A 25,759-nucleotide genomic window follows, 5' to 3' on the forward strand; every position below is an offset into this window, starting at 1 on the left:
CTCCTTCCCTCCTTCCCTCCCTCCTCCCTCCTCCCTCCCTCCCTCCCTCCCTCCTTCCCTCCCTCCTTCCCTCCCTCCTTCCCTCCCTCCTTCCCTCCCTCCTTCCCTCTCTCCCTCCTCTCTCCCTCTCTCCCTCTCTCCTTCCCTCCCTCCCTCGCTCCTCTCTCCTTTCTCTCCTTCCCTCCTCTCTCCTTCCCTCCCTCCCTCTCTCCTTCCCTCCCTCCCTCCCTCCCTCTTTCCTTCCCTCCCTCCCTCCCTCCTCTCTCCTTCCCTCCCTCCTCGCTCCCTTCTCCCCATCCCCCTCGCTGTCAGAAACACAGACACAGAGAGAGAGAGGCACACACACACAGACAGACAGTGAGAGAGAGACAGACACACACAGGCAGACAAAGAGATAGAGACACTGACAGAGACACACTGCGGCGGGGGGGGGGGGGGTGGGGGGGGCTAGGGGGGCATCCCAGCACGCTGTTGGAGGACTCCCGGTGCTGCAGTCGGTAAGTAGAAAATGTTTTATTTATTGATTTTTTTTAAATTTCTATTTTTTATTATTTTTTTTGATTGATTTATTGATGTATTTATCATTTATTATTGATGATGGCTCTTTATTTGTAAAACTGAAGTGTTTAATGTTTGTAAACTTCCCTCTTAAACCCACCCCCCCATTCCCTACGCCTAATTTGTAACCTACGCTTGATTTTCTGAAGTGTAGACAAGGTTTTTTCGAACGTACAAAAATCTTCACTTACTCCATTCTAAGTTAGTTTGGAGTAAGTTTTCACTGCCTAAACTTTGAAAACAGGCGTAAGTGGCCGGACACGCCCCCTTTTGGAAAAAAAATTCTGTTCCAAAGTGAAACTGTTCTAACTGACTAGAACCGGAGCAAACTAAATGCCGAGAATTCAAATTTCTAAGATACTCCATTCCAAACCAGTTGTTCCAAAAAAACAGGAGCAACTCAGGCCGAAACTTGGCCCCAATAATGCAGCATTTCCTGATGAGCACTTTTTGTGCTGAACCCCATATGTTACTTTGTGAAATATGTTTCTGAGCAGTTGTAGAGCAGCACTCCCCTAGAATGCGGAGAAGAGAGGAACGGTTGCACCATTGGAAGACATTTTAGAAAGTACAAGAGGTCAAGCAAATTGAAACACTTGATTCTACATTAACCTCATCTCCAAGGATTCAGAAGTCAGGCCACTCAGTTCATTACACCACTTGAGTGTGTTCAATATGCAACTTCCTTAGAAATGGTGTAAAATGATAAAGCCACGAATTAAAACTCGCCTGAGGGCTAATCCAGCAGCATGGGACCCTGGCAAGTCACTGTCCCTCTGGCAGTCCCAAGGTTGAACAATTGCCAGTCTAATTTGAAATAGTAACTTCAATTGTTCACTCTTGAGTTATTTAGCAATGTTTGAGGACACTCGTATCAGTGGTGTCATGGAGTGATCTATTGGTTGAAGGTGAACCAACATGGGGGTTTCAAAAAATAAAACTGGCCTTTGTATGGAATAGCAATCTATTTTTAAAATAAATTAGGAGAATTTGAAACAAAAAATACTCCCCTTAGACTTTCCTTCCCCTTCAATTAAAGGCCTAGGACTCCGTATTTGTTGATGGTGACCGACTTCTGTTCATTGATATTTTTAAACTGGATGGTGACTGGTGATAGAATCAAACAAAGAGCTCCAGCGATAGCTCAGCTCAATGGATAAGTGCACTGTGTGGTATGCTGTTGAGCCATACAATCCAAAAAGTTCCCAGGTTTGGTCCCTGGTTTGTGGCGAGTTGGCTGGTCTCGACTAGGGCTCCAGCGCTAATGCGACACTCTGCTTCAACTTTCCTGGGCTAGGGAGGGGGAAATTTAGGATAGGATTTATCCCTAATTTCTCTCCAGCTTGAAGTGCTTGTCTGGTGAAGACCAAATTAAACCTCACTGTCAATCAGCTAATCAAGGCTCACTGTCCAGACCAAGACGTGAAGAATGGCTAGTTGCCTGCCATACTGGAGGGTGGCAGACACTGATGAAACTCTACCCAAGGAAGAGTCACCAAGCGAGTAGAACTGGAAAATCCAATTCTAGTTGCTGGAGCATCAACATATGAAGTGCCATAAAGCGGTGGCATGCAGGTTCAATTTCCCACATTAAATTAGGGACATGAAAAAGGCATCTCTGGCAGTGGTGGGGAGGGGATCAGCGGGAGAAAACCGAAATATAAATGAGATGAAAATGACTTCAGATATTTTTATATTAATTCGTATTCATTTTGGGTGTAAGCCACTTTCAACCCTCCTTTCCTTAGGGTGATAACTCCTTGGTGGCATCCAGCTCTACAGTACTTTGTTCAAGTAACCATTAATCATTTGTGAGCCTTGTCCATAAGTGCTGAGTGTCAGCTATGGTTCAGTGGGTAGCACACGTTGCCTTTAAGTCAGAATGATTGTGGGTTCAAGTCCCACTTGAGCACAAGAAATCTAGGCTGTTTAGCAATGAGTTACTTGATTGCTCTAACAAAATAAACCCCCCATGGGATATTTCACTGTGGAATTGCGCTCCTGTCCTCTCCCAACATTTCACATGTACACCCATACACTTTCCAGCTGGAGTCACTGGATAGTGATGGAGGTTAACCGTGGCTGACCTTTTTCCCCCACATCCCGTGTAGTTTTTCCACGACCCTTGGCAGATGAGGCGAATTGCAGTGCCCCAGCCGAGATTTTCCAACTCTGCACACACCAGGAATTGAACGTTTTGGTCTCTACAGTATAGTACTATATCATTAGTGCTTTTACCCAGCAAGCCATCAAGAAAGCCTATTTTTCCTTTTTAAAATGTCTCGGGAATGATATTTGCAGTGGATAATGAAATGGATTTTGCGCAGATATATCTTTGCTTTATCGTCAGTGGGACAATTAGAAACATAGAAACATAGAAAATAGGTGCAGGAGTAGGCCATTCGGCCCTTCGAGCCTGCACCACCATTCAATAAGATCATGGCTGATCATTCACCTCAGTACCCCTTTCCTGCTTTCTCTCCATACTCCTTGATCCCTTTAGCCATAAGAGCCATATCTAACTCCCTCTTGAATATATCCAATGAACTGGCATCAACAACTCTTTGCGGTAGGGAATTTCCACAGGTTAACAACTTTGAGTGAAGAAGTTTCGCCTCATCTCAGTCCTAAATCGCTTACCCCTTATCCTTAGACTGTGCCCCCTGGTTTTGGACTGCCTCAACATCAGGAACATTCTTCCTGCATCTAACCTGTCCAGTCCTGTCAGAATCTTATATGTTTCTATGAGATCCCCTCTCATCCTTCTAAACTCCAGTGAATACAGGCCCAGTCGATCCAGTCTCTCCTCATATGTCATTCCTGCCATTCCGGGAATCAGTCTGGTGAACAAAGGCTACTCATTGGTAAAATCTAGTGGCTGAAGTATTGTTGTGTGCTGCTGATGGACTGAAATACTACTCTGTTCCTTTTGAAGCAGGAGCCTGTGTCTGCAGCTACTTTGCCCTTCACCTCTCCTCCTCCTTCACCCTCCTATCAAAAAGGTCAAGCAGCAAGTGGAGATGGGAGACCAAGAGTTGCCTTTGATCAAAATCACGCAGGTGGGTTAAAGCTACATGTGTGTGTCTGCATTTGAGTTGGCAAGGATATTTCTCCATGATTGAGTGTCATAAACAGCAGATTTTGTTTTTGCCAAAAGCCTGCCAGGAAAGTGAGTGTACCCAGAATAATGCTGCAAAGTCAGGAGCAGAATTAACTCTGAAGGAACGTTGTGCATCTGTGTCTCTATTTTGATTTTTACAGTTGGTGGCAAGTGACTGTCATCACTGATTAAATTTATCTTTGTCTACAACCCAGTGCCAGTGGTTTTAACTAACATGAATTGGAAGGAAACTTCAAGTAAATTTGATTGATTCCAGCAGCCGTTCATTTAAATCCCCCTCCATGAATACTACTTAAAATGTCAATAGTAAATCATGGTACACGATTCTGTGATTAAAATTCAGTACCAGGCATTTGAGCACTTGAGGGAAAATGAGTTCACATCAGTGGTGCCATACAGTTGAGGAATGCAGACTAGATGATGCTTGGGAAATTTCCCCGAGGAACTTGAGTTTTAATCACTCCTCCGTGTGCAAAAGGTTCATGGCCTACTAAATACATTTCTCAGTCAGAGGAGCATTATCCGAAGGTGAGAAGCTATAAACGATGAAGGAGATAAGAGGAAACTGTGGAATATAATTCTTACTGTACAAGAAAGGGGGACATGCAAACCATGCCTGTAGTTACTTGAGTGGTTCATATCAAACTATCGTCAGGACCTCAATATCTATTGTTTTAATTTGCTTCCAGCGACGTATAAGGTATAAAATCTAGTTCCCTGCTGCTGCTCTTGAGTTTGTACACCAGGAGTTGTTCAATCTTCAAGTCAGTCTTTTTCACATTTTAGATGCATGGAACCTGCGTGATTTAATTGCAAAATAAATCTCTCCATAAAAGTCCAACTACACTATTAATTTTTAGTTATAGGACAGATTAAAACCCATTTTACCCAGTATTGCTGACTGGCGCCATAAAATAACTGCAAATGTACAAAATACAGTTCCTTTTAAGTAATGTTGATTATAGTGATTTAGTATTTAGCACTAAGCAATTATCTGGATTAAGAACATAAGAAATAGGAGCAGGAGTAGGCCACCTGGCCCCTCGAGCCTGCTCCACCATTTAATAAGATCATGGCTGATCTGATCATGGACTCAGCTTCACTACCCTGCCCGCTCCCCATAACCCATTATTCCCTTATCGCTCAAAAATCTGTCTATCTCAGCCTTAAATATCTTCAATGACCCAGCCTCCACAGCTCTCTGGGGCAGAGAATTCCATAGATTTACAACCCTCTGGGAGAAGGAATTCCTCTTCATCTCCGTTTTAAATGGGCGGCCCCTTATTCTGAGACTACGGGCCCGAATTTGGTGAAACCCAAGTTCCGCCCATTTTTCAGCGGTCCTCAGGCAGTGCATGATTTTTTTACTGCCCGGTACCGCTGGAGCCGAGTGGGCGCGAATTTCATCCTGCTTTTCTCGGCGATAACTGGAGCGGAGTGCAGTGGGCAGTGTGCGGCGGAGGAGGCCTATTGACTTGGGAATCTCCAGCTCCCAAGTTGTGCGCATGCGTGTGGGGCTATCAAGCTCCGCGCCCCCGAGAGGCACCGATGAGACTGCCGGCCTGAGATCGCTATGGGGGCCGGGAGTGGGATGGGTCGAAGAGAAAGGGAGAGATTGCTGGGGGGAGGCGGTGTGAAGAGGGAGAAGACAGTGAGATCGCTGTGGGGGTGGGGTGGGAAAAGAGAGTGAGCTCGCTTGGGGGGGCGCAAAGTGAGTTATTGTATCTGTAACCACTCTAGTAATGACTCCATGAGGCAAGGTATTGTACTTGAACTGTGGTGACCTTAGTCAATTTATTACAGCTCCTGAGTGAGGGTACAGTGTGGTGAGCTCCCTTTTATACCTGGTTACCTATCGTGTACAGGTGACCCCTAGGTCTCTATCAGTATAGGTGCAGGTGGGTGAGGACGCTAGTTCCAGAGTGCCCGGACTGTGTCCAGGTTGTCTGATGGTGGCGCTGTGTCCCCTGCCAGCTGGGTGGGCTCAGATCGCTCATCTGGCTGAGTCTCAGGGCCTTTGCCGTTGCCTAGTGGTGGGCAGAGCCACAGGAGTATGTGGCCTCCCTGTCCTCCTTTGAGGGCTGCGGTGTCTCCCTGCTTCCCTTCAGCAATTAGTGGGAGCCTGGTAATCCCAGGTCCCGTTGGGAGAGCTGAAGGGTGCTCGCCTCTTGCTCCTGGTGGCCAGAGAGGTAGAGCCGATTGGGGGCAGGGTACCGGTACCTTTGCCGTCCGCTGATCGCTGGCCCTGCAGCTGGTCTGCTTCCTCTGTGTGTGGCCACGCTCCCTGGGGCATCACATTGGTCCCGGGGGCGCAGGCTACATGATCGAGTAGCCTGCTAGACTTGGGTGCTTCTGATGGGAGGTTGCCCTTGTTTTTGTCGGCGTACATGTAGAACCCGGCATCGTACATCATTACTTCATTTACAGTCATATTGCATTAGTTCCAACTGCAATCGCCCGACTTAACATGGTTAGTTACATTTACATTCTTGCATTTGTCAATTACATTGTCTACATGTGTATCACCGGCATCGCTGTATAAAGAGTGGAACTGTCCCTTTAATTGTGATGGGTTGCCAGTCTCCTTTAAAAGGGCATTGCAATCTTCACCCCAATCTGGTTCGCGGCTCGACATCACGTGTTGCTCCCTCAACGCTGCCCCTGGTGGTCTGGCCGCCGCCGTCTTTACTTCAGGTGCTTCACCCTGTGGTTCGGGCGCCATCTTCTTTCTCTCCACTAGGTAGGCTGCGGTGATCCTTTTTTCCCCAGATTCTGCCACGGAAGCAGGGAAGTTGCCTTCTGTGTTGATTCTCTTCCTCCGGAGTCCTGCCACTGGAGCCTGGAGGTGAGGTCGGGTCTTTGAGCCTGTGTCGTCGCTACTCAGTCGAGTTGAGCGGCTGGTTTCTCAGGTGCTGTGCTGGATCCAAATTTGGGGCCACGTAGGACGTCGATCGCCAGAGGCTGGAGGTTCTCCCAGCTCCAACAGATTTGTTTCATCCATCTTCTTCCTAGCAGCATTGGACCCTCACCAGCAACGATCCACAAAGGTAACTTGTGCACCTGGCCATCCACGCTGCCAACGACTGGGATGGTGTCGTTTGTGTAGGTGAGCAGCTTCACTTGGATTGGGATTATTTTAGGTCGTTCGATTGGATTGTCCCAGAGTTTATCAAAGTTCGCCTGATTCATCAGCGATTGGCTCGCCCCTGTGTCCACCTCCATCGTGACTGGAACATCGTTGATTTCGACTTCCATTTTCAACAGAGAGCTCTCGGTGGTGCAGGTAAAAACTCCGTACTCCTCATCGTGGGGCTGAGCTGCCTCATGGACTCTACTCTTTTCATCAGCGCTGGAGTCCAGATGATCGGTTAACTCTTCATTGACTCGGTGAGTACAATTTCTCTTGCACATTCGCTGGAGGTGGCCCTTCGTGTTGCAGCCTTTGCAAATCTTTGTAGCGGCACTGGTGGGCCCTGTGATTTCCTCCACAGCGCCAGCATGGGGTGGGCCAGTTGGCCCCACGTGGTGGACTCAGGGTTGCGGGACTCAGGGCTCTGTTCTCTCTACCCTGAGAGACTGCTAGCAGCAGCCTTGCTTCTGAAAAGGCGCCAGTCGGTTCACGTAACTTGCCGGGTTAGAGTCCTGGCTGTGAGTCATCCCTTTGGAATCGCAGGCCGAAACCATGAACGTCTGGCTCACGTTAATTGCCTTCTATAGGGTGACCGTGGTGTCCGCAGAGAGCAGCTTGTGGCGAAGGCCCTCGTGACCGATTCCAATAACGAAAATGTCCTTCAGCGCTTGGGTGAGGTGGTTGCCAAAATCACATGGTGCAGCCAATCATCTCGGGTCTGCAGCATATTTTGCGATTTCTTGGCCTTCGGGCCGCCGGTGGGTGTCGAACCGGTGTCTGGCTGTGAGGATGTTCTCCTTAGGTTTGAACTGTTCCTGTATCATCATTACGAGCTCTGCATATGTTTTGATTGTTGTCTTCTCTGGGGCTAGCAAGTCGCTGATGAGGCCATAGACAGTGGGCCCACAACTGCTGAGCGGCCACTTCCCATATCTCGGGAGCCTTCTATCAACAAGAGCAGGCTTTGACGACGAGATCCAACACCGCCTCCAGTGTGCCGATGCAGCCTTCAGCCGCCTGAGGAAAAGAGTGTTTGAAGACCAGGCCCTCAAAACTGTCACCAAGCTCAAAGTTTAGTAATACCCGCCCTCATGTATGGCTCAGAAACATGGACCATGTACAGCAGACACCTCAAGTCGCTGGAGAAATACCACCAACGGTGTCTCCACAAGATCCTACAAATCCCCTGGGAGGACAGACGCACCAACGTTGGCGTCCTCGACCAGGCCAACATCCCTAGCATTGAAGCACTTGATCAGCTCTGCTGGGCAGGCCACATAGTTCGCATGCCAGACACGAGACTCCCAAAGCAAGCGCTCTACTCTGAACTCCTTCGCGGCAAACGAGCCAAAGGTGGGCAGTGGAAACATTACAAGGACACCCTCAAAGCCTCCCTGATAAAGTGCAACATCCCCACTGACACCTAGGAGTCCCTGGTCAAAGACCGCCCTAAGTGGAGGAAGTGCATCCGGGAGGGCGCTGAGCTCCTCGAGTCTAGTCACCGAGAGCATGCAGAAATCATGCGTAGGCAGCGGAAAGAGCGTGCAGCAAACCAATCCCACCCACCCTTTCCCTCTACGACTATCTGTCCCACCTGTGACAGAGACTGTGGTTCTTGTATTGGACTGTACAGCCACCTAAGAATTGATGCTAAGAGTGGAAGCAAGTCTTCCTCGATTCCGAGGGACTGCCTATGATAGTGAGCGAGAGTAATGTGAGTGAGACAGACTAAAAGAGTAAATAAGGCTTCATTAGACCATTTATATTATTGCCTAACACTAGAAAATACTACAATGCATTTAAAATTACATCAAACTGTGGAGAACTATAAAGGTCTGTGTAATATCAAACAAATCTGTCCATACCGCCTACATAAGATCCAGTAAGACCTGCTTTTTCAGGACGGTATTAAGGTCCGGTGGTAAACGGATCTTAATTAAACCATTTTTGGTGTTAATACATGGGCAGATAGTATCGAATACTGCCCGGCCGTATTAACACTGGAATTTACTGCTGGGTGGTAAATGTGGCTTTTTTTCGATGAAACTTGTATTTTTGGGCGTTAGTGCGTGGTAAGTTGTTGAATTTCGGGCTCCAATGTCCCCTAGTTTTAGTTTCCCCAATGAGTGGAAATATCCTCTCTGCATCCACCATGTCTAGCCCCCTCATTATCTTATATGTTTCAATAAGATCACCTCTCATTCTTCTGAACTCCAATAAGTATAGGCCCAACCTACTCAACCTATCTTCATAAGTCAATCCCTCATCTCCGGAATCAACCTAGAGAACCTTCTCTGAACAGCCTCCAATCCAAGTATATCCTTCCTTAAATACGGAGATCAAAACTGTACACAGTACTCCAGGTGTGGCCTCACCAATACCCTGTACAGTTACAGCAGGATTTATCTGCTTTTATACCACATCCCCCTTGCAATAGAGGCCAACATTCCATTTGCCTTACTGATTACTTGCTGTACCTGCATACTCACTTTTTGTGTTTCATGCACAAGGACCCCCAGGTCCCTCTGTACTGCAGCACTTTGCAATTTTTCTCCATTTAAATTATACTTTGCTTTTCTATTATTTCTGCCAAAGTGGATAACCTCACATTTTCCCACATATATTCCATCTGCCAAATGTTTGCCCACTCTCTTAGCCTGTCTATATCCCTTTGCAGATTTTTTGTGTCCTCCTCACAATTTACTTTCCCACTCATCTTTGTATCATCAGCAAACTTGGCAACATTACACTCGGTCCCTTCATCCAAGTCATTAATATAGATTGTAAATAGTTGAGGCCCCAGCACTGATCCCTGCGGCACCCCACTAGTTACTGTTTGCCAACCAGAAAATGACCCATTTTCCCAGATTCTCTGTTTTCTGTTAGTTAGCCAATCCTCTATCCATGCTAATATATTATGCCCAACCCCGTGAGCTTTTATTGTGTGCAGTAACCTCTTATGTGGCACCTTATCGAATGCCTTCTGGAAATCCAAATACATCACATCCATTAGTTTCCCCTTATCCACCCTGCTCATTACATCCTCAAAGAACTCCAATAAATTTGTCAAACATGATTTCCCTTTCATAAAACCATGCTGACTTTGTTTCATTGACTTTCCAAATGTCCCGCTACTGCTTCCTTAATAATGGACTCCAGCATTTTCTCAACGACAGATGTTAGACTAACTAGTCTATAGGATACTGCTTTTTGTCTCCCTCCTTTTTAAATAGGGGCGTTACATTTGCGGTTTTCCAATATGCTGGGACCGCCCCAGAATCCAGGGAATTTTGGTAGACCACAATCAATGCATCCACTATCTCCACAGCCACTTCTTTTTCGACCCTAGGATGTAAGGCATCAGGTCCAGGGGACTTGTCATCTTTTGTCCCATTATTTTACCGAGTACTATTTCTTTAGTGATGGTGATTGTATTAAACTCCTCCCTTCCTGTAGCCCCTGGATTATCCACTATTGGGATGTTTTTAGTGTCTTCTACCGTGAAGACCGATACAAAATATTTGTTGAACGTCTCTGCCATTTCCCTGTTCTCCATTATTAATTCCCCAGTCTCATCCTCTAGGGGACCAACATTTACTTTAGCTACTCTTTTCCTTTTTATGTACCTGTTGAAACTCTGTTTTTATATTTTGTGCTAGTTTACTTTCATAATCTATCTTCCCTCTCTTTATCATTTTCTTCTTATTTCTTTGCTGGCTTTTAAAAGTGTCCCAATCTTCTGGCCTCCCACTAGTCTTGGCCACATTGTATGCCCTTGTTTTCAATTTGATATTGTAAGAGGGTAAAGTATTGTAAGGGGATAAATTATTGTCACCAAAGTGGAAGTAGACGGAGAGATGGTCACTAAAGTGGATACTAACACACATTAAAGGGCTTATCAGTTTTAGGAGTTTGTGAGGAGTCGGGAGTTCCTCCACCTTATGATAGGGATTGTAATATCGCCTATTGATAGATTGTATGTAACATTTGCTTATGTATGTAAAGCTCGCTTATAAAACTCACTTACAAATGTGTTTTTGGAGAAAGGCTAAGAAGCAAAGCTTGATGGTCAATGAACCATCAACTGTGTTGAACTTTAGTACAGATTGATAGAAAATAGAAACTTACATATTCAGTGCAGAACAACACCTACCAAGGACAGTAGTACGTAAGCTGTCTGGAAACATAAATTGTAGCAGCAGCTGCACTCATGGGAATGCGATAGTTTTGGCTGGAGTTCTTTGGGAAAGGGATAATATTGGCTGATAAGAAACCAGGTGCACAGCTAACCCTGGGAAACAAGGTTAACCAACACATTATGAGAAACTGAAGCAAAGTTGACACTGTAGGACAACATATTCCAGAAGGGAAACCACTCAGCAGCCGGTCTGATAAAGGTCTATGAATCAATGAAGCTCCGCTGATAAGCTGTTGGCCAATCGGTGGTCATAGAAGTTTTGTCGGAGGGTCGCACACCTCGAAAAACTGTGTAACTGTGCATGTAGAACTCTTGTATTTCGAAGGATTCATCGGAACTCTTCCCCTGCCTATGTTTGAAATAAAGATCGGTTGAACCGAGGTTTCGTCTGAGTGATTCCGTGGTCGCTATACGGGTGGGTTTCGATCCCTTATTTCAGGGGATCCACCTTGAAGAGAAGTCTTTTTACCCCAACATATGGCGCAGCGAGCATGGTTACTCAGTAGTATACAACATAACCTAGAGCAAGTTCAAAATGAAAAGGTGCTGGATTGGATAACACTTGATGTATCTTGGACAAAAACATGACTCATGCACGTGAGGTGCGGAGAAACAGTCATGCTTGGGTCCCAAAGGTCAGATATGTAACCGGACATTTAAATATAGTTAGCCATGGATGGTTATCCCTTCTCTTAGTTTTTCCTTCTCATTGGAATATATTTTTGTTGCGAGTATTGAAATATCTCCTTAAATGTCTGCCACTGCTCATCAACCGTCCCACACTTTAATCTATTTTCCCAGTCCACTTTAGCCAACACTGCCTTCATACCTTTGTAGTCTCCTTTATTTAAGCTTAGGACACTGGTTTGAGATCCAACTTTCTCACCCTCCAACTGAATTTGAAATTCAACCATATTATGGTCACTTCATTCCTAGAGGATCCTTTACTAGGTGATCATTTATTAATCCTGTCTCATTACACAGTACCAGGTCTAAGATAGCCTGCTCCCTGGTTGGTTCCGCAACGTACTGTTCAAGGAAACTATCCCAGAAATACACTATGAACTCTTCCTCAAGGCTACCCTGGCCAATTTGCTTTGTCCAATCAATATGAAGGTTAAAATTGCCCATGATTATTGCCATTTATTTTTTACAAGTCTCCATTATTTCTTGATTTATACTCCGTCCAACAGTGTAACTACTGTTAGGGGGCCTATAGACTACACCCACAAGTAAATTTTTCCCCTTATTGTTCCTTATCTCCACCCAAACTGATTCAACATCTTGAGCTTCTGAGCCAATATCGTTTCTCACTAACCCACTGATCTCATCCTTTATTAACAGTGCTGTCCCACCTCCTTTTCCTTTCTGCCTGTCCTTCCAAATTGTCAAATTAAGCCACATTATTTAAATTAATTGCAAAATGTGGCGCGGTTTCTAGCCTTCAGTCAGTACTGTTTAACTAAGTTGCCAGATGACTTTATCAGACCCTTGAATTCACTTCAGGATTCAGTGCTTAATGGGATTTGTGATTGAACCCTATTCTCAGATCAATGGGCTTAAGTTTCCCCAGGAGTAGTTTTTTTTTGAGTAACTAGATGTTTTTTTGAATAATTCTGCCCATTTAATTTGCTCCAGTGTAAGTGAGTTAGGTTTTTTTTAAGTTTAATTTTTTTTCCCAGAAGGGGGAGTTGCCAGCCACTTACGCCTGTTTTGGCCATTTAAGCAAGTTTAGACAGCTAAAAGTTACTCCAAACTAACTTAGGCCAGCATATGTGTCCGCGGTAAGCTAAGAAATCAATGCAGGTTGCCAGAGATGGGGGGGAAGGGAAACCTTCACAACAACATTAAAGAAGCATAAATGCATTTAAAGCGCCAAGCACTAAACAAAGCACAAAAATAAGCATTCAATAACAAATAAAAAATACAAAGAAGCTGAGAGGACCTGCACCTAGCACCAAGACTAACAAAGCACAAAAAGTAATAAGCAATTAATTAACAAATAAAAAATAGAAGGAATCCTGCACCTAAAGCACCAAGACCAAAGTAATAAGCAATCAATCAATCAATAAATAACACACGAAAAATAGAAGTCCTACCTTAGGGAACGCATTTGGCCAGGGCTAGGGGGCGGCGTGCTTCGGGCCCCTCCCACACAGTCTGCAGAGTCGCAGAGATTTGGGCTGCGAGGAGCTACTGCACATGCGCGCACACTCTAGCGTGCATGTGCAGAGGTCGCGGGACTGTTTTCAGTACCGGGACCTGGCTCCGCCCCCCCACTGGATGTGCTGTGCCATGCCGAGGCTGAAGACATACTGAGGAACAGGGAGAATTGGAAGGTAACTTTTCGGCGCCCTTTTTAGTCTAGAAAGTTGGTGCACCTCACTTGCACCGTTTTTACAGAGGGGGGAAAGTTGGGCCCTATTTGTCAGCAAAAGTGAATTATATTGAATAAATAATGCACTTATACTGATGAATATGAAATGGAATAAGTTCCAAATGTGTGTGAAAACATAAAGTAAATGAGGTGGCACGTCATTGTCAAAAGTATTGCACATGTGGAAGGAGGCAAACTGGATTAGAATAGGTAGCTCCTGTTGAAGACCGAGCATCACCATAGGTATGATGAGCTAAATTGATGACCTCTGCTGCAATTTCTATGAAGTACTACAAGGTATAGTAGTATTAGGCACTCCATCAATTCGAGGGTGACCCGCTTCCACACCAAAACGATGAGCTCACAGGTGTTTCCCGAACTATATCCTGAAGGATGGAAGATGCCTGTGCGTGAATTCCTTTAATGTGGAGTGGCCGTTGCACATCAACCACCACATGGGCTTGACAGAGTAAGGTTCGTGGTCCAGTGGCAAGGGTTAACTGAGATGACTGGAGTCCAAGCTCTGCTATATGGACCTAGTATGCACACATACTCCTGCTGTCCATAGATCGCAGTGTGGGCTGACCCGTGCTGCACCTTCCCTGGGCCCCGTCCCCGCTGTTGTTATACGCTGCGAGGTTTCTGGGCCTCTGCCTCGCAGCTGGGCTCCTTGACTCCGACCTTGCCACTCCACGACTCCGCTGCTACTAGGCCACGACCCTGCCACACCTCGACCCCGCCGCTCCTGGGCCACGACCCCACCATCCCAAACTCTTGCCTCTCCTGGGCCCCGATCACGCCTCTCCTTGGCCCCAGCTTTCACCGCTCCTCTGCTGCTCGCCACCTCACTTCCTGCACCTGGGCCCCGACACCGCCGATGGTCCCGCCCACGCTGCAATCGCGTACTGCAAGGAAGAGAATGATAACCATGCAGCAAGCATTCACTGTAACCTGCAGAAATAGTTTAAGATGCAGCAGACAATATGAAATGGAAAGAGAAATTTCTTCACTCAGAGGGTGGTGAATCTTTGGAATTCTCTACCCCAGAGGGCTGTTGAGGCTCAGTTATTGAGTATATTCAAGACCGAGAGCGATAGATTTTTGGATATTAAGGGAATCAATGGAGATAATGCAGGAAAGTGGAGTTGAAGTTGAAGATCAGCCATGATCTTATTGAATGGGGGAGCAGGCTCGAGGGGCCTACTCCTGCTTCTAATTCTTATGAGAAGGAGCAGCTGAAGCTGGGATTCGCTGCCAGGTGCTTCCATTTTAACTTCAGCTGCTCCTTCTCATAAGAACATAAGAATTAGAAGCAGGAGGAGGCTGCTCGTACCTGCTCCCCCATTCAATAAAATCATGGCTGATCTTCAACCTCAACTCCACTTTCCTGCATTATCTCCATTGATTCCCTTAATATCCAAAAATCTATCGATCTCTGTCTTGAATATACTCAATAACTGAGCCTCAACAGCCCTCCGGGGTAGAGAATTCCAAAGATTCACCACCCTCTGAGTGAAGAATTTTCTCATCATCTCAGTCCTAAATGCCCAACCACTTATTCTGAGACTGTGACCCCCTGGTTCTAGACATCACAGCCAGGTGAAACATCCTCCCTGAATCTACCCTGTCAAGCCCTATAAGAATTTTGTAAAGTTTCAATGAGGTCACCTCTCATTCTTCTAAACTCTAGCGAATATAGACCAAGTCTACTCAATCTCCCCTCATAGGACAATCTGCCACCTTTCCCCCACCCCCCCCCCATCCCAGGTATCATTTTGGTGAATCTTTGTTGCACTCCCTCAATGGCAAGTATATCCTTCCTTGGGTAAGGAAAGCAAAACTGTACACAATACTCCAGGTGTGACTCTGCTGACCATACAGTTCTATCATGGCTTCCTCTGCAAAGTGTCGGCATTTTATGTTGTTGCCAACCCAACTGTGCTCCTGCATGAAGTCCATGCACCATCTTGGATTTTGTTCCTGTCCTAGTAGGTTCTGCCAGTCAAGGCGACAGCACTGATCCAGTAGATGGCCTCTTCAGCTTGCTTTGTGTAGATTAGAGGGGGGATGTGTCTGAGCAGAAAGTTGGCACCCTCCTGGTTAGTGTTGCTTCCATAATGATGTACACTTTATGATTGTTAGAATGTATCTTTTTTTCATGGCTTCAGAGTGAACATGTACACAAAATCTTGGGAAATTCCAATAATTAGTGGACCAATGTTAACAAATCTTTTGGCAACAAGAAATTAGTTGAGAAAACACTTGACTGTGTCAACGACCTGAAATATTAATTTCTCCTCTGCCCCGCCCTACCTACTCCCTGGCACATAACTAAATTAAATTTAGCAACATTATGGACTAAATGCTAATAGGCCGATTGATTAGCTGTCGTAAGAAGTGAATGTAGATATGTTGCACTCACTAGAGGAATACACTGATGTACAATTTGATGCGCTTGTAAATTATCATAGTGAAACCTCCAGCAGCACAGAGACGAGAACCTGCTGGATTTATAACTGCCACTGCATTATCCGTTAAAATTATAGCACATTTTTTCTTTTTTAAAAAAAAAGCATATCAATTTTATGGTACGATTAATCAGTGCAGAGACCTTATGAGAAGGCGGCCACTTTATAAATCTCTCATTTTACATTGGGCTGTAAAAACTTTTTATTTCAAATAATCTTTCTTGCTTCAGGGTTGGAGCAATGAACCACAGTTTGCTGAATAAGCTGGAACTCTAGAACTGAGGCCGTGACACATACTTCGACAAAGGTTAATAGTCTGCTGTGTCAGCAGCATTGCATTTTAAACAGTGTTTACTGGGTTTATGGTGACTGTTCTGTGTGATTTCGAGAATAAAAAATGGCTAGCAGTAACACATGAGAGAGATTTGGACAACATTATGAACCTTGAGAGCAAAGGCCAGGCAAGCAGTTCAAACACCTAACTCAACTAACAATCTGCTCCAGTTCTGTGCTTCTTCCAGTCCTTTTTCACGACTAATGGATGATGTTTTCCTCTACCATCGAGCCCCATGCTTTCCAGTTGGAGTTAGTTTAATGAATCTACCACCAGTGATGGTGGCCATGATGATAATGGCAAACTGAGCATGCTACGTGGTGTTGTCACACAATACTATTGTGAACAGCTGACACAGTCCAGTTATGAGACTGTTACAACTGAGCCATGACATCAACATTACAGTTAAACTGATAAATACTAGAATCAGTTGTTACTTTTCAGGCAAAAAAAGTGTCGCCTTTGCACTTAAAGCATCAGGAGATTGCTATTTAAAAATAGCTCCAACACTAAATCTAAAATGAGGTCAGCAGTTACATAAAGTGAAGAGCAGCGAAGCCCAGCCACAGTAATGCCCTGTTGTGCTGAAAACAGAGTTCCAGTGTAACAGACGTCAGCTGGTTGGAGCATTTTCTGAGTGCTTGGAATGGAGCAAGTATTGTGTTCCTAACACAGATGAGACTGCGCACAGGGAGGTTAAAGTAACAGTGACCTCGGTCTTTATTAAGACAATCCAGAGTGAGGAACAGGCCTTAGGGGCCGGCATATATAGAAACATACAAACATAGAAAATAGGTGCAGGAGTAGGCCATTCGGCACTTCGAGCCTACACCACCATTCAATAAGATCATGGCTGATCATTCCTTCAATACCCCGTTCCTGCTTTTTCTCCATACCCCTTGGTCCCTTTAGCCGCAAGGGCCATATCTAACTCCGTCTTGAATATATCCAATGAACCGGCATCAACAACTCTCTGCGGTAGGGAATTCCACAGGTTAATAACTCTGAGTGAAGAAGTTCCTCCTCATCTCAGGATAAGGGGTAAGCCATTTAGGACCAAGACTATGTCCCCTGGTTCTAGACTTCCCCAACATCGGGAACATTCTTCCCGCATCTCACCTGTCCAGTCCCATCAGAATTTTATGTTTCTATGAGATCCCCTCTCTTCCTTCTAAACTCCAGTGAATACAGGCCCAGTCGATCCAGTCTCTCCTCATATGTCAGTCCTGCCACAGAAACATAGAAACATAGAAAATAGGTGCAGGAATAGCCATTCGGCCCTTCGAACCTGCACCGCAGGAATCAGTCTGGTGAACCTCCGCTGCACTCCCTCAATAGCAAGAACGTCCTTCCTCAGATTAGGAGACCAAAACTGAACACAATATACCAGGTGGGGCCTTACCAAGGCACCGTACAACTGCAGTAAGACTTCCCTGCTCCTATACTCAAATCCCCTAGCTATGAAGGCCAATATACCATTTGCCGCCTTCACCACCTGCTATACCTGCAAGCCAACCTTCAATGACTGATGAACCATGATACCCAGGTCAGCTGCACCTCCCCTTTTCCTAATCTGCCGCCATTCAGATAATATTCTGCCTTCGTGTTTTTGCCCCCGAAGTGGATAACCTCACATTTATTCACATTATACTGCATCTGCCATGTATTTGGCCGCTCGCCTAACCTGTGCAAATCACCCTGCAGCCTCTTGGCGTCCTCCTCACAGCTCACACCACCACCCAGTTTAGTGTCATCTGCAAACTTGGAGATATTACACTCAATTCCATCATCCAAATCATTAATATATATTGTAAAGAGCTGGGGTCCCAGCACTGAGCCCTGCGGCAATCCACTAGTCACTGCCTGCCATTCTGAAAAGGACCCGTTAATCCCGATCTCGGCTTCCTGTCTGCCAACCAATTCTCTATCCACGTCAGTACATTATCCCCAATACCATGTGCTTTGATTTTGCACACCAATCTCTTGTGTGGGACCTTGCCAAAAGCCTTTTGAAAGTCCAAATACACCACATCCACTGGTTCTCCCGCAGTCTACTCTACTAGTTACATCCTCAAAAAATTCCAGGAGATTTGTCAAGCATGATTTCCCTTTCATAAATCCATGCTGACTTGGACCAATCCTATCACTGCTTTCCAAATGTGCTGCTATTTCATCCTTAATGATTGATTCCAACATTTTCCCCACTACTGATGTCAGGCTAACCGATCTATAATTCCCCGTTTTCTCTCTCCCTCCTTTTTTAAAAAGTGGTGTTACATTAGCAACCCTCCAGTCCATAGGAACTGATCCAGAGTCAATAGACTGTTGGAAAATTATCACCATTGCATCCACTATTTCGAGGGCCACTTCCTTAAGTACTCTGGGATGCAGCCTATCAAGCCCTGGGGATTTACCGGCCTTCAATCCCATCAATTTCCTGAACACAATTTCCCGCCTAATAAGGATATCCTCCAGTTCCTCCTCCTCACTAGACCTTCGGACCCCTAGTACATCGGGAAGGTTATTTGTGTCTTCCTTTGTGAAGACAGAACCAAAGTACTTGTTGAATTGGTGTGCCATTTCTTTGTTCCCCATTATAAATTCACCCGAATCCGACTGCAAGGGACCAACATTTGTCTTCACTAATCTTTTTCTCTTCACATATCTATAGAAGCTTTTGCAGTCATTTTTTATGTTTCCGGCATGCTTCCTCTCATACTCTATTTTCCCCTTCTAAATTAAACCCTTTGTCCTCCTCTGCTGTATTTCTAAATTTCTCCCAGTCCTCTGGCTTGCTACTTTTTTTGGCTAATTTGTATGCCTCTTCCTTGGAGTTAACACTATCCTTAATTTCCCTTGTTAGCCACAGTTGAGCCACCTTCCCTGTTTTATTTTTACTCTAGACAGGGATGTACAATTGTTGAAGTTCATCCACGTGATCTTTAAAGGTTTGCCATTGCCTATCCACCGTCAATCCTTTAAGTATCATTTGCCAGTCTAATCTAGCCAATTCACGCCTCATACCATCAAAGTTACCTTTCCTAAGTTCAGGACCCTAGTTTCTGAATTAACTTTGTCACTCTCCATCTTAATAAAGAATTCCACCATATTCATATTATGGTCACTCTTCCCCAAGGGGCCTCGCACAACAAAATTGCTAATTAGTCCCTTCTCATTACACCTCACCCAGTCTAGGATGGCCAGCTCTTTGGTTGGTTCCTCGACATATTGGTCTCGAAAACAATCCCTAATACACTCCAGGAAATCCTCCTCCACCGCATTGCTACCAGTTAGGTTAGCCCAATCAATATGTAGATTAAAGTCGCCCATGATTACTGCTGTACCTTTATTGCACACATCCCTTATTTCTTGTTTGATGCTGTCCCCAACCACTCTCCTACTATTTGGTGGCCTGTACACAACTTCCACTAGCGTTTTCTGCCCTTTGGTATTCCGTAGCTCCACCCATACCGATTCCACATCATCCAAGCTAATGTCCTTCCTTACAATTGCATTAATTTCCTCTTTAACCAGCAACGCCACCTCGCCTCCTTTTCCTTTCTGTCTATCCTTCTTAAATGCTGAATACCCCTGAATGTTGAGTTCCCAGCCTTGGTCACCCTGGAGCCATGTCTCCGTGATGCCAATCACATCATACCCCTGTGCAATTAGTTCGTCCACCTTATTCTGAATATTCCTCGCATTGAGGCACTGAGCTTTCAGGCTTGGCTTTTTAACACACTTTGACCGTTTAGAATTCTGCTGTAAAGTGGCCCTTTTTGTTTTTTGCCTTGGGTTTCTCTGCTCTCCACTTTTACTATTCTCCTTTCTATCTTTTGTTTCTGTCTCCATTTTATTCCCCTCTGTCTCCCTGTATAGGTTCCCATCCCTCTGCCATGTTAGTTTAACTCCTCCCAAACAGAACTAGCAAACACTCCCCCAAGGACATTGGTTCTGGTCCTGCCCAGGTGCAGACCGTCCGGTTTGTACTGGTCCCACCTCCCCCAGAACTGGTTCCAATGTCCAATATACACTGCTCCCAATGGATGCTGTGATCCCTTGGGACTTCAGGGGATGCGCTCCCTGGTGCCGGAACATGGGAGTGCATGCTTTACAGATACACAACATCACTCCCCCCCCCCCCCCCCCCCCTGCCGCCAAAGTCAAAGTGAAAACTATTTACAAGGTGAGGCGGTCAGGAGCCTTTCTTTCCCTAGTGGACTGCCTCGGTACAAATGTCTGTTCTGGTGTGTTGGCTGTGCCCTCGCTGTGCTGCTGGGTGAGCCTGGCCTTGCTGGGCCGTTGGGCGTGATGGGTTCAATTTCCTGATTCAGGTCCAGGGTGCTGTCGTTGATCCTTTGGGTGTGTGTAGTGGGCTTGAAAAAGGTGGTGTCTGCTGTGGGTTGTTCAGGGCAGTCTGTGAACCGCAGCCTCGTTTGGTCCAGGTGCTTTCTGCAAATTTGTCCATTGTCTAGTTTGACTACAAACACCCTACTCCCTTTAGCTATCACCATGCCCGCGATCCACTTGGGACCATGTCCATAGTTTAGCACAATGTCATTCAGATCAATTTCCCGTGACACAGAGGCGCGACCATCGTTTACATTTTGTTGCTGCCGCATGCTCTCTACCTGATCATGCAGGTTGGGGTGAACCAGTGAGCGTCGGTTTTAAGTGTCCATTTATTGAGTAGCTCAGCGGAGGGCACCCCTGTGAGCGAGTGGGGTCTCGTGCGGTAGCTGAGCAGTACTCTAGACAGGCGGGTTTGGAGTGAGCCTTCTGTGACTCGTTTAAGGCTCTGTTTGATTGTTTGTACTGCCTGCCCATTGGAGGCTGGTTTAAACGGGGCCGAGGTGACATGTTTGATCCCATTGCGGGTCATGATTTCTTTAAATTCGGCACTGGTGAAACATGGCCCGTTGTCACTGACCAGTATGTCAGGCAGGCCGTGGGTGGCAAACATGGCCCTCAGACTTTCAATGGTGGCGGTGGAGGTGCTTCCCGACATTATTTCACATTCAATCCATTTTGAAAAAGCATCCACCACCACCAGGAACATTTTACTGAGAAACGGGCCCGCATAGTCGACATGAATTCTCGACCATGGTCTGGAGGGCCAGGACCACAAATTTAGTTAGTGGTGCCTCTTTGGGCGCATTGCTGAACTGAGCACACACACTGCATTGCCGTACACAGGACTCTAAGTCAGAGTCGATACCGGGCCACCACACGTGGGATCTGGCTATTGCTTTCACCATTACTATACCCGGGTGTGTGCTGTGGAGATCTGAGATGAACGTCTCCCTGCCCTTTTTGGGTAGCACTATGCAGTTACCCCACAATAGGCAGTCTGCATGAATGTTCAGCTTGTCCTTTCGCCGCTGGAATGGCTTGATTAGTTCTTGCATTTCAATGGGGATGCTGGCCCAGCTCCCATGCAGTACAGAGCTTTTTACTAGGGACAGCAGACGATCTTGGCTAGTCCAAGACCTAACCTCACGGGCCGTGACGGGTGATTTATCATTTTCAAACGCTTCCATGACCATCAACAATTCTGCGGGCTGCGCCACCATCAACAAGTTTGCAGGTTGCGCCATTTCCACCCCCGTGGTGGGCAATGCTAACCGACTGAGAGCATCCGCACAGTTCTCTGTGCCTGGCCTGTGGTGGACGGTATAGTTATACGCTGATAGTGCGAGTGCCCACCTTTGTATGCGGGCTGAGGCATTAGTATTTATCCCCTTGTTTTCAGCGAACAGGGATATGAGGGGCTTGTGATCGGTTTCCGGCTCAAATTTGAGGCGAAACAGGTACTGATGCATTTTCTTTACCACGAACACACATGCTAATGCCTCTTTCTCAATCATGCTGTAGGCCCTATCGGCCTTGGACAAGCTCCTGGAGGCCTAGGCGACAGGTTGCAACTTCCCCGCAACGTTAGCTTGTTGTAATACACACCCGACTCCGTACGACGATGCATCACATGCTAGCACGAGTCTTTTACACGGGTTATACAATACAAGCAGCTTGTTGGAGCATAAAATGTTTCTGGCTTTCTCAAAAGCAATTACTTGGTTTTTATCCCCATACCCAGTTCTCACCTTCATGCAATAACACATGTAGGGGCTCGAAGAGGGTGCTTAACCCCGGTAGGAAGTTACCAAAATAGTTGAAGAGTCTCCGGAACGACCGCAGCTCTGTGACGTTCTGTGACCTGGGCCCATTCCTGATAGCCTCTGTCTTGGCGTCTGAGGGCCGAATGCCGTCCGCCACGATCTTTCTCCCCAAAAACTCCCCTTCTGTTGCCATGAAGATGCATTTCGACCTCTTCAGCCGCAGCCCTACGTGATCCAGTAGCTGGAGGACCTCCTCCAGGTTTTGTAGGTGCTCGACGGTGTCCCAACCTGTGACCAATAGGTCGTCATGAAAAAACACCATGCATGGTACCAAGTTGAGTATGCTCTCCATGTTTCTCTGGAAGATCGCTGCAGCCGACCGAATTCCAAACGGGCATCTGTTGTAGATGAACAGTCCCTTGTGCATGTTGATGCAGGTGAGGCCCTTCGAAGACTCCTCCAGCTCCTGCGTCATGTAGGCCGATGTCAGGTCGAGCTTGCTGAATGCCTTGCCTCCTGCCAGTGTCGCAAATAGGTCGTCTGCCTTAGGTAGCGGGTATTGGTCCTGTAGCGAGAAACTATTAATAGTTACTTTATAATCGCCGCAAATCCTGACCGTGCCATCACTTTTGAGTACTGGAACAATCGGGCTGGCCCACTCACTGAATTCCACTGGGAAGGTGGTGCCCTCATGTTGCAGCTTGTCTAGCTCGATTTCCATTCTCTCTCCCTCATCATGAGAGGTACCGCTCGCATCTTGTGGTGAATGGGTCGTGCCTCTGGGACCAAGTGGATCCGCACCTTCGCCCCGGAAAAGTTTCCAATGCCTGGCTCAAAAAGGGAAGGAAATTAGTTAAGAACCTGGGTACATGAGGCCTCATTGACATGTGATAGAGCTCGGATGTCATCCCAGTTCCAGTGGATTTTGTCCAGCCAGCTCCTTTCAAGCTGTGTGGGGCCATCGCCCGGGACAATCCAGAGTGACAGTTCGTGCACCGTGCCCTCGTAGGTGACATTGACCATGACGCTGCCCAGGACAGTGATGAGCTCTTTGGTGTACGTTCTCAGTTTCATGTGGATGGGGCTCAGGGCTGGTCTGAATGCCTTGTTGCACCACAGTCTCTCAAACATCTTTTTACTCATGATGGATTGGCTAGCGCCAGTGTCCAGTTCCATGGCTACGGGTAAGCCATTCAATTTTATATTTAGCATTATAGGTGGACATTTCGTCAAAAATGTGTGTACCCCTGTACTTCAGCATCTGCCTCCTCTCTCTGAGACTCGAAATTGCTTAGATCCACCATGGACCAATCTTCCTCTGCCACATGGTGGTTAGCAGGTTTTGCAGAGCTTGCAGCTCGTTGGAGGTGCCCCATTGTTCCACAGCTCTTGCAAACATACCCTTTTGAAGTGGCATGAATAGGCTGAATGGAAGCCTCCACAACGCCAACAAGGTGTGAATTGCCTTGCATTCATCCTTTGTTGCGGACTTTGAGTCACCTGGGTCACCTGAGACCTGCTGGCAGTTGCAGACACGTGGTTTCTGCCCTGTACATTTCTGCTCGCAAACACAGTTCCAGTTAATTTATGAACATTGCTAGCACTTGTGTGCTGAGAGATTTGCTGTGTGTTGTCACTGGTGGACATAAATGCCTGTTCTATCGCACTGGCCTTACTGAGGGTCGGTGTCTCTACAGCCAAAGGTTTTCATAGGGTGGTCTCATGGCCAGTGCCCAGTAAAAAAAGTCTCTGAGCATCTGCTCCAGGTAGCCATCAAACTCACATTGTCCTGCAAGCCGCCTTAGCTCAGCGACGTAGCTTGCCACTTTCTAACCTTCAGATCGCTGGCACGCTCTCCCTCGGGTTAAGATGCTTCCGAACCAGTGTACACAGCTCCTCATATGACTTATCTGTGGGTTTCACCAGAGCCAGAAGATTCTTCATGAGACTGTAGGTCGGTGCCCCGCAGACCGTGAGGAGGACCGCTCTCCTTTTTGGTGCACTTCCTTCTCCGTCCAGCTCGTTGGCTACAAAGTACTGGTGTAACCGTTTGACATAGGCTTCCCAGTCCTTACCCTCCGAGGACTTCTCCAGGATGCACATAGTTTGCTGCATCTTTGCGTTGGATTTGTATTCTCTTCGCCAGTTATTGTGTTCCTAACACAGATGAGGCTGCACACAGGGAGGTTAAAGTAACAGTGACCTCAGTCTTTAATAAGACATTCCAGAGTGAGGAACAGGCCTTTGGGGCCGGCTTCTGTACAGAGCTCTCAAGGGATGCTGGGATCCCTTGGGACTTCAGGGGATGCGCTCCCTGGTGGCGGAACATGGGAGCGCATGATTTACAGATACACAACAGCAAGAAGCACGTTAACATTCAGCTCTGGTTTAAAATTGCCGGATTCTTGGGGCCCAAACTTGCTGGAAGTTAAGTGCCGCCCAAAGGACCACCGAGATACCTAACTGTGCTTTGGGCGGGAGTTTCGTAAAAAAGCCTTTGAAAAACCGCCTGGCGGCAAAAAAGAGACTTGCACCATGAATCTGGTCGGCAGCGGGCGGGAGCTCCCAATCTCGGCAGCGAATGCAATCATCGCCAAAGTGCCGCAGAGGATTGAGTGTGGCCCAGGTAGGGGGCAGCACATAAAAATAAACATTTACACAAAACAAGACACTGGAAAACCTTCAGGGGACCCCAACCACATAAATCGCTGGGAAAAAAAATTAAAGACGTTTACTAATCTTTTTTTGCAGGTCCTTATACTTACCATTGGGGTTAGACCTGCCTCCACGCTGTGGTCCTTCCCGCCCAGAGGAATCTGCCAGCTCGGCGGGCGGGAGGACACTTGTGCGCCTTGTGCGCTAGCAGCAGTCAGTGGGTGGTTCCCAGCGGTCCTCCCCTCCCGCCGGCGGAGGCCTAGTGGAAACTGGCACTGAGGGTAGACTGCCAAACAAACTCGGCAGCAGTGAGTGATAAGGCCACCAAGTTCGGGCCTATATTCAGGCACCGTCTAATCTAAGAAAGTGCTGCACTCTATGCTTCAGGCCATGAACTTGATCCAAAAATAGAAACATAGAAATTTACAGCGCAGAAGGAGGCCATTTTGGCCCACCATGTCTGCGCCGGCCGACAGAGCCACATGGCCCTCGGTCAGCAACCCTGAAGGTTACATATAAACCTATGAACAATGGCGGACAGGTAAAGAGCATCCGGCCCAACCAGCCCGCCCCACACAACTGCGATTACCCCATGTATCGCAACATTCTACACTCCATCCCACCCAGAGCATGCGATCTCCTGGGAGAGGCAAAAAACAGGTTAAAAACCCAGGCCAATTGGGGAAGAAAATCTGGAAAAATTCCTCTCCGACCCATCCAGACGATCGAAAATCATCCAGGAGACCACTCTGGCCGTATTAGATTCCCTGAAGTACTTACCATCGTACCTGTGCCAGCCAAC

At 46.7% G+C, this 25,759-nt stretch overlaps 1 protein-coding gene across 2 annotated transcripts in view; it reads left to right on the top strand.

The window, feature by feature from the left end:
• Positions 1-25,759, top strand: part of reps2 (RALBP1 associated Eps domain containing 2) — a 282,650-nt gene that overhangs the window by 140,716 nt on the left and 116,175 nt on the right. The window contains exon 4 of one of the 2 annotated variants that reach the window (XM_070893049.1): positions 3,494-3,617. In XM_070893049.1, coding sequence (XP_070749150.1) covers positions 3,494-3,617 — 124 coding nt within the window. The remainder of the gene's footprint in view (positions 1-3,493; positions 3,618-25,759) is intronic. The other variant, XM_070893050.1, reaches the window with a different exon arrangement.

This window comes from Pristiophorus japonicus, chromosome 11 (assembly GCF_044704955.1).
Source record: "Pristiophorus japonicus isolate sPriJap1 chromosome 11, sPriJap1.hap1, whole genome shotgun sequence".
In the NCBI taxonomy this organism is placed as follows: domain Eukaryota; kingdom Metazoa; phylum Chordata; class Chondrichthyes; family Pristiophoridae; genus Pristiophorus; species Pristiophorus japonicus.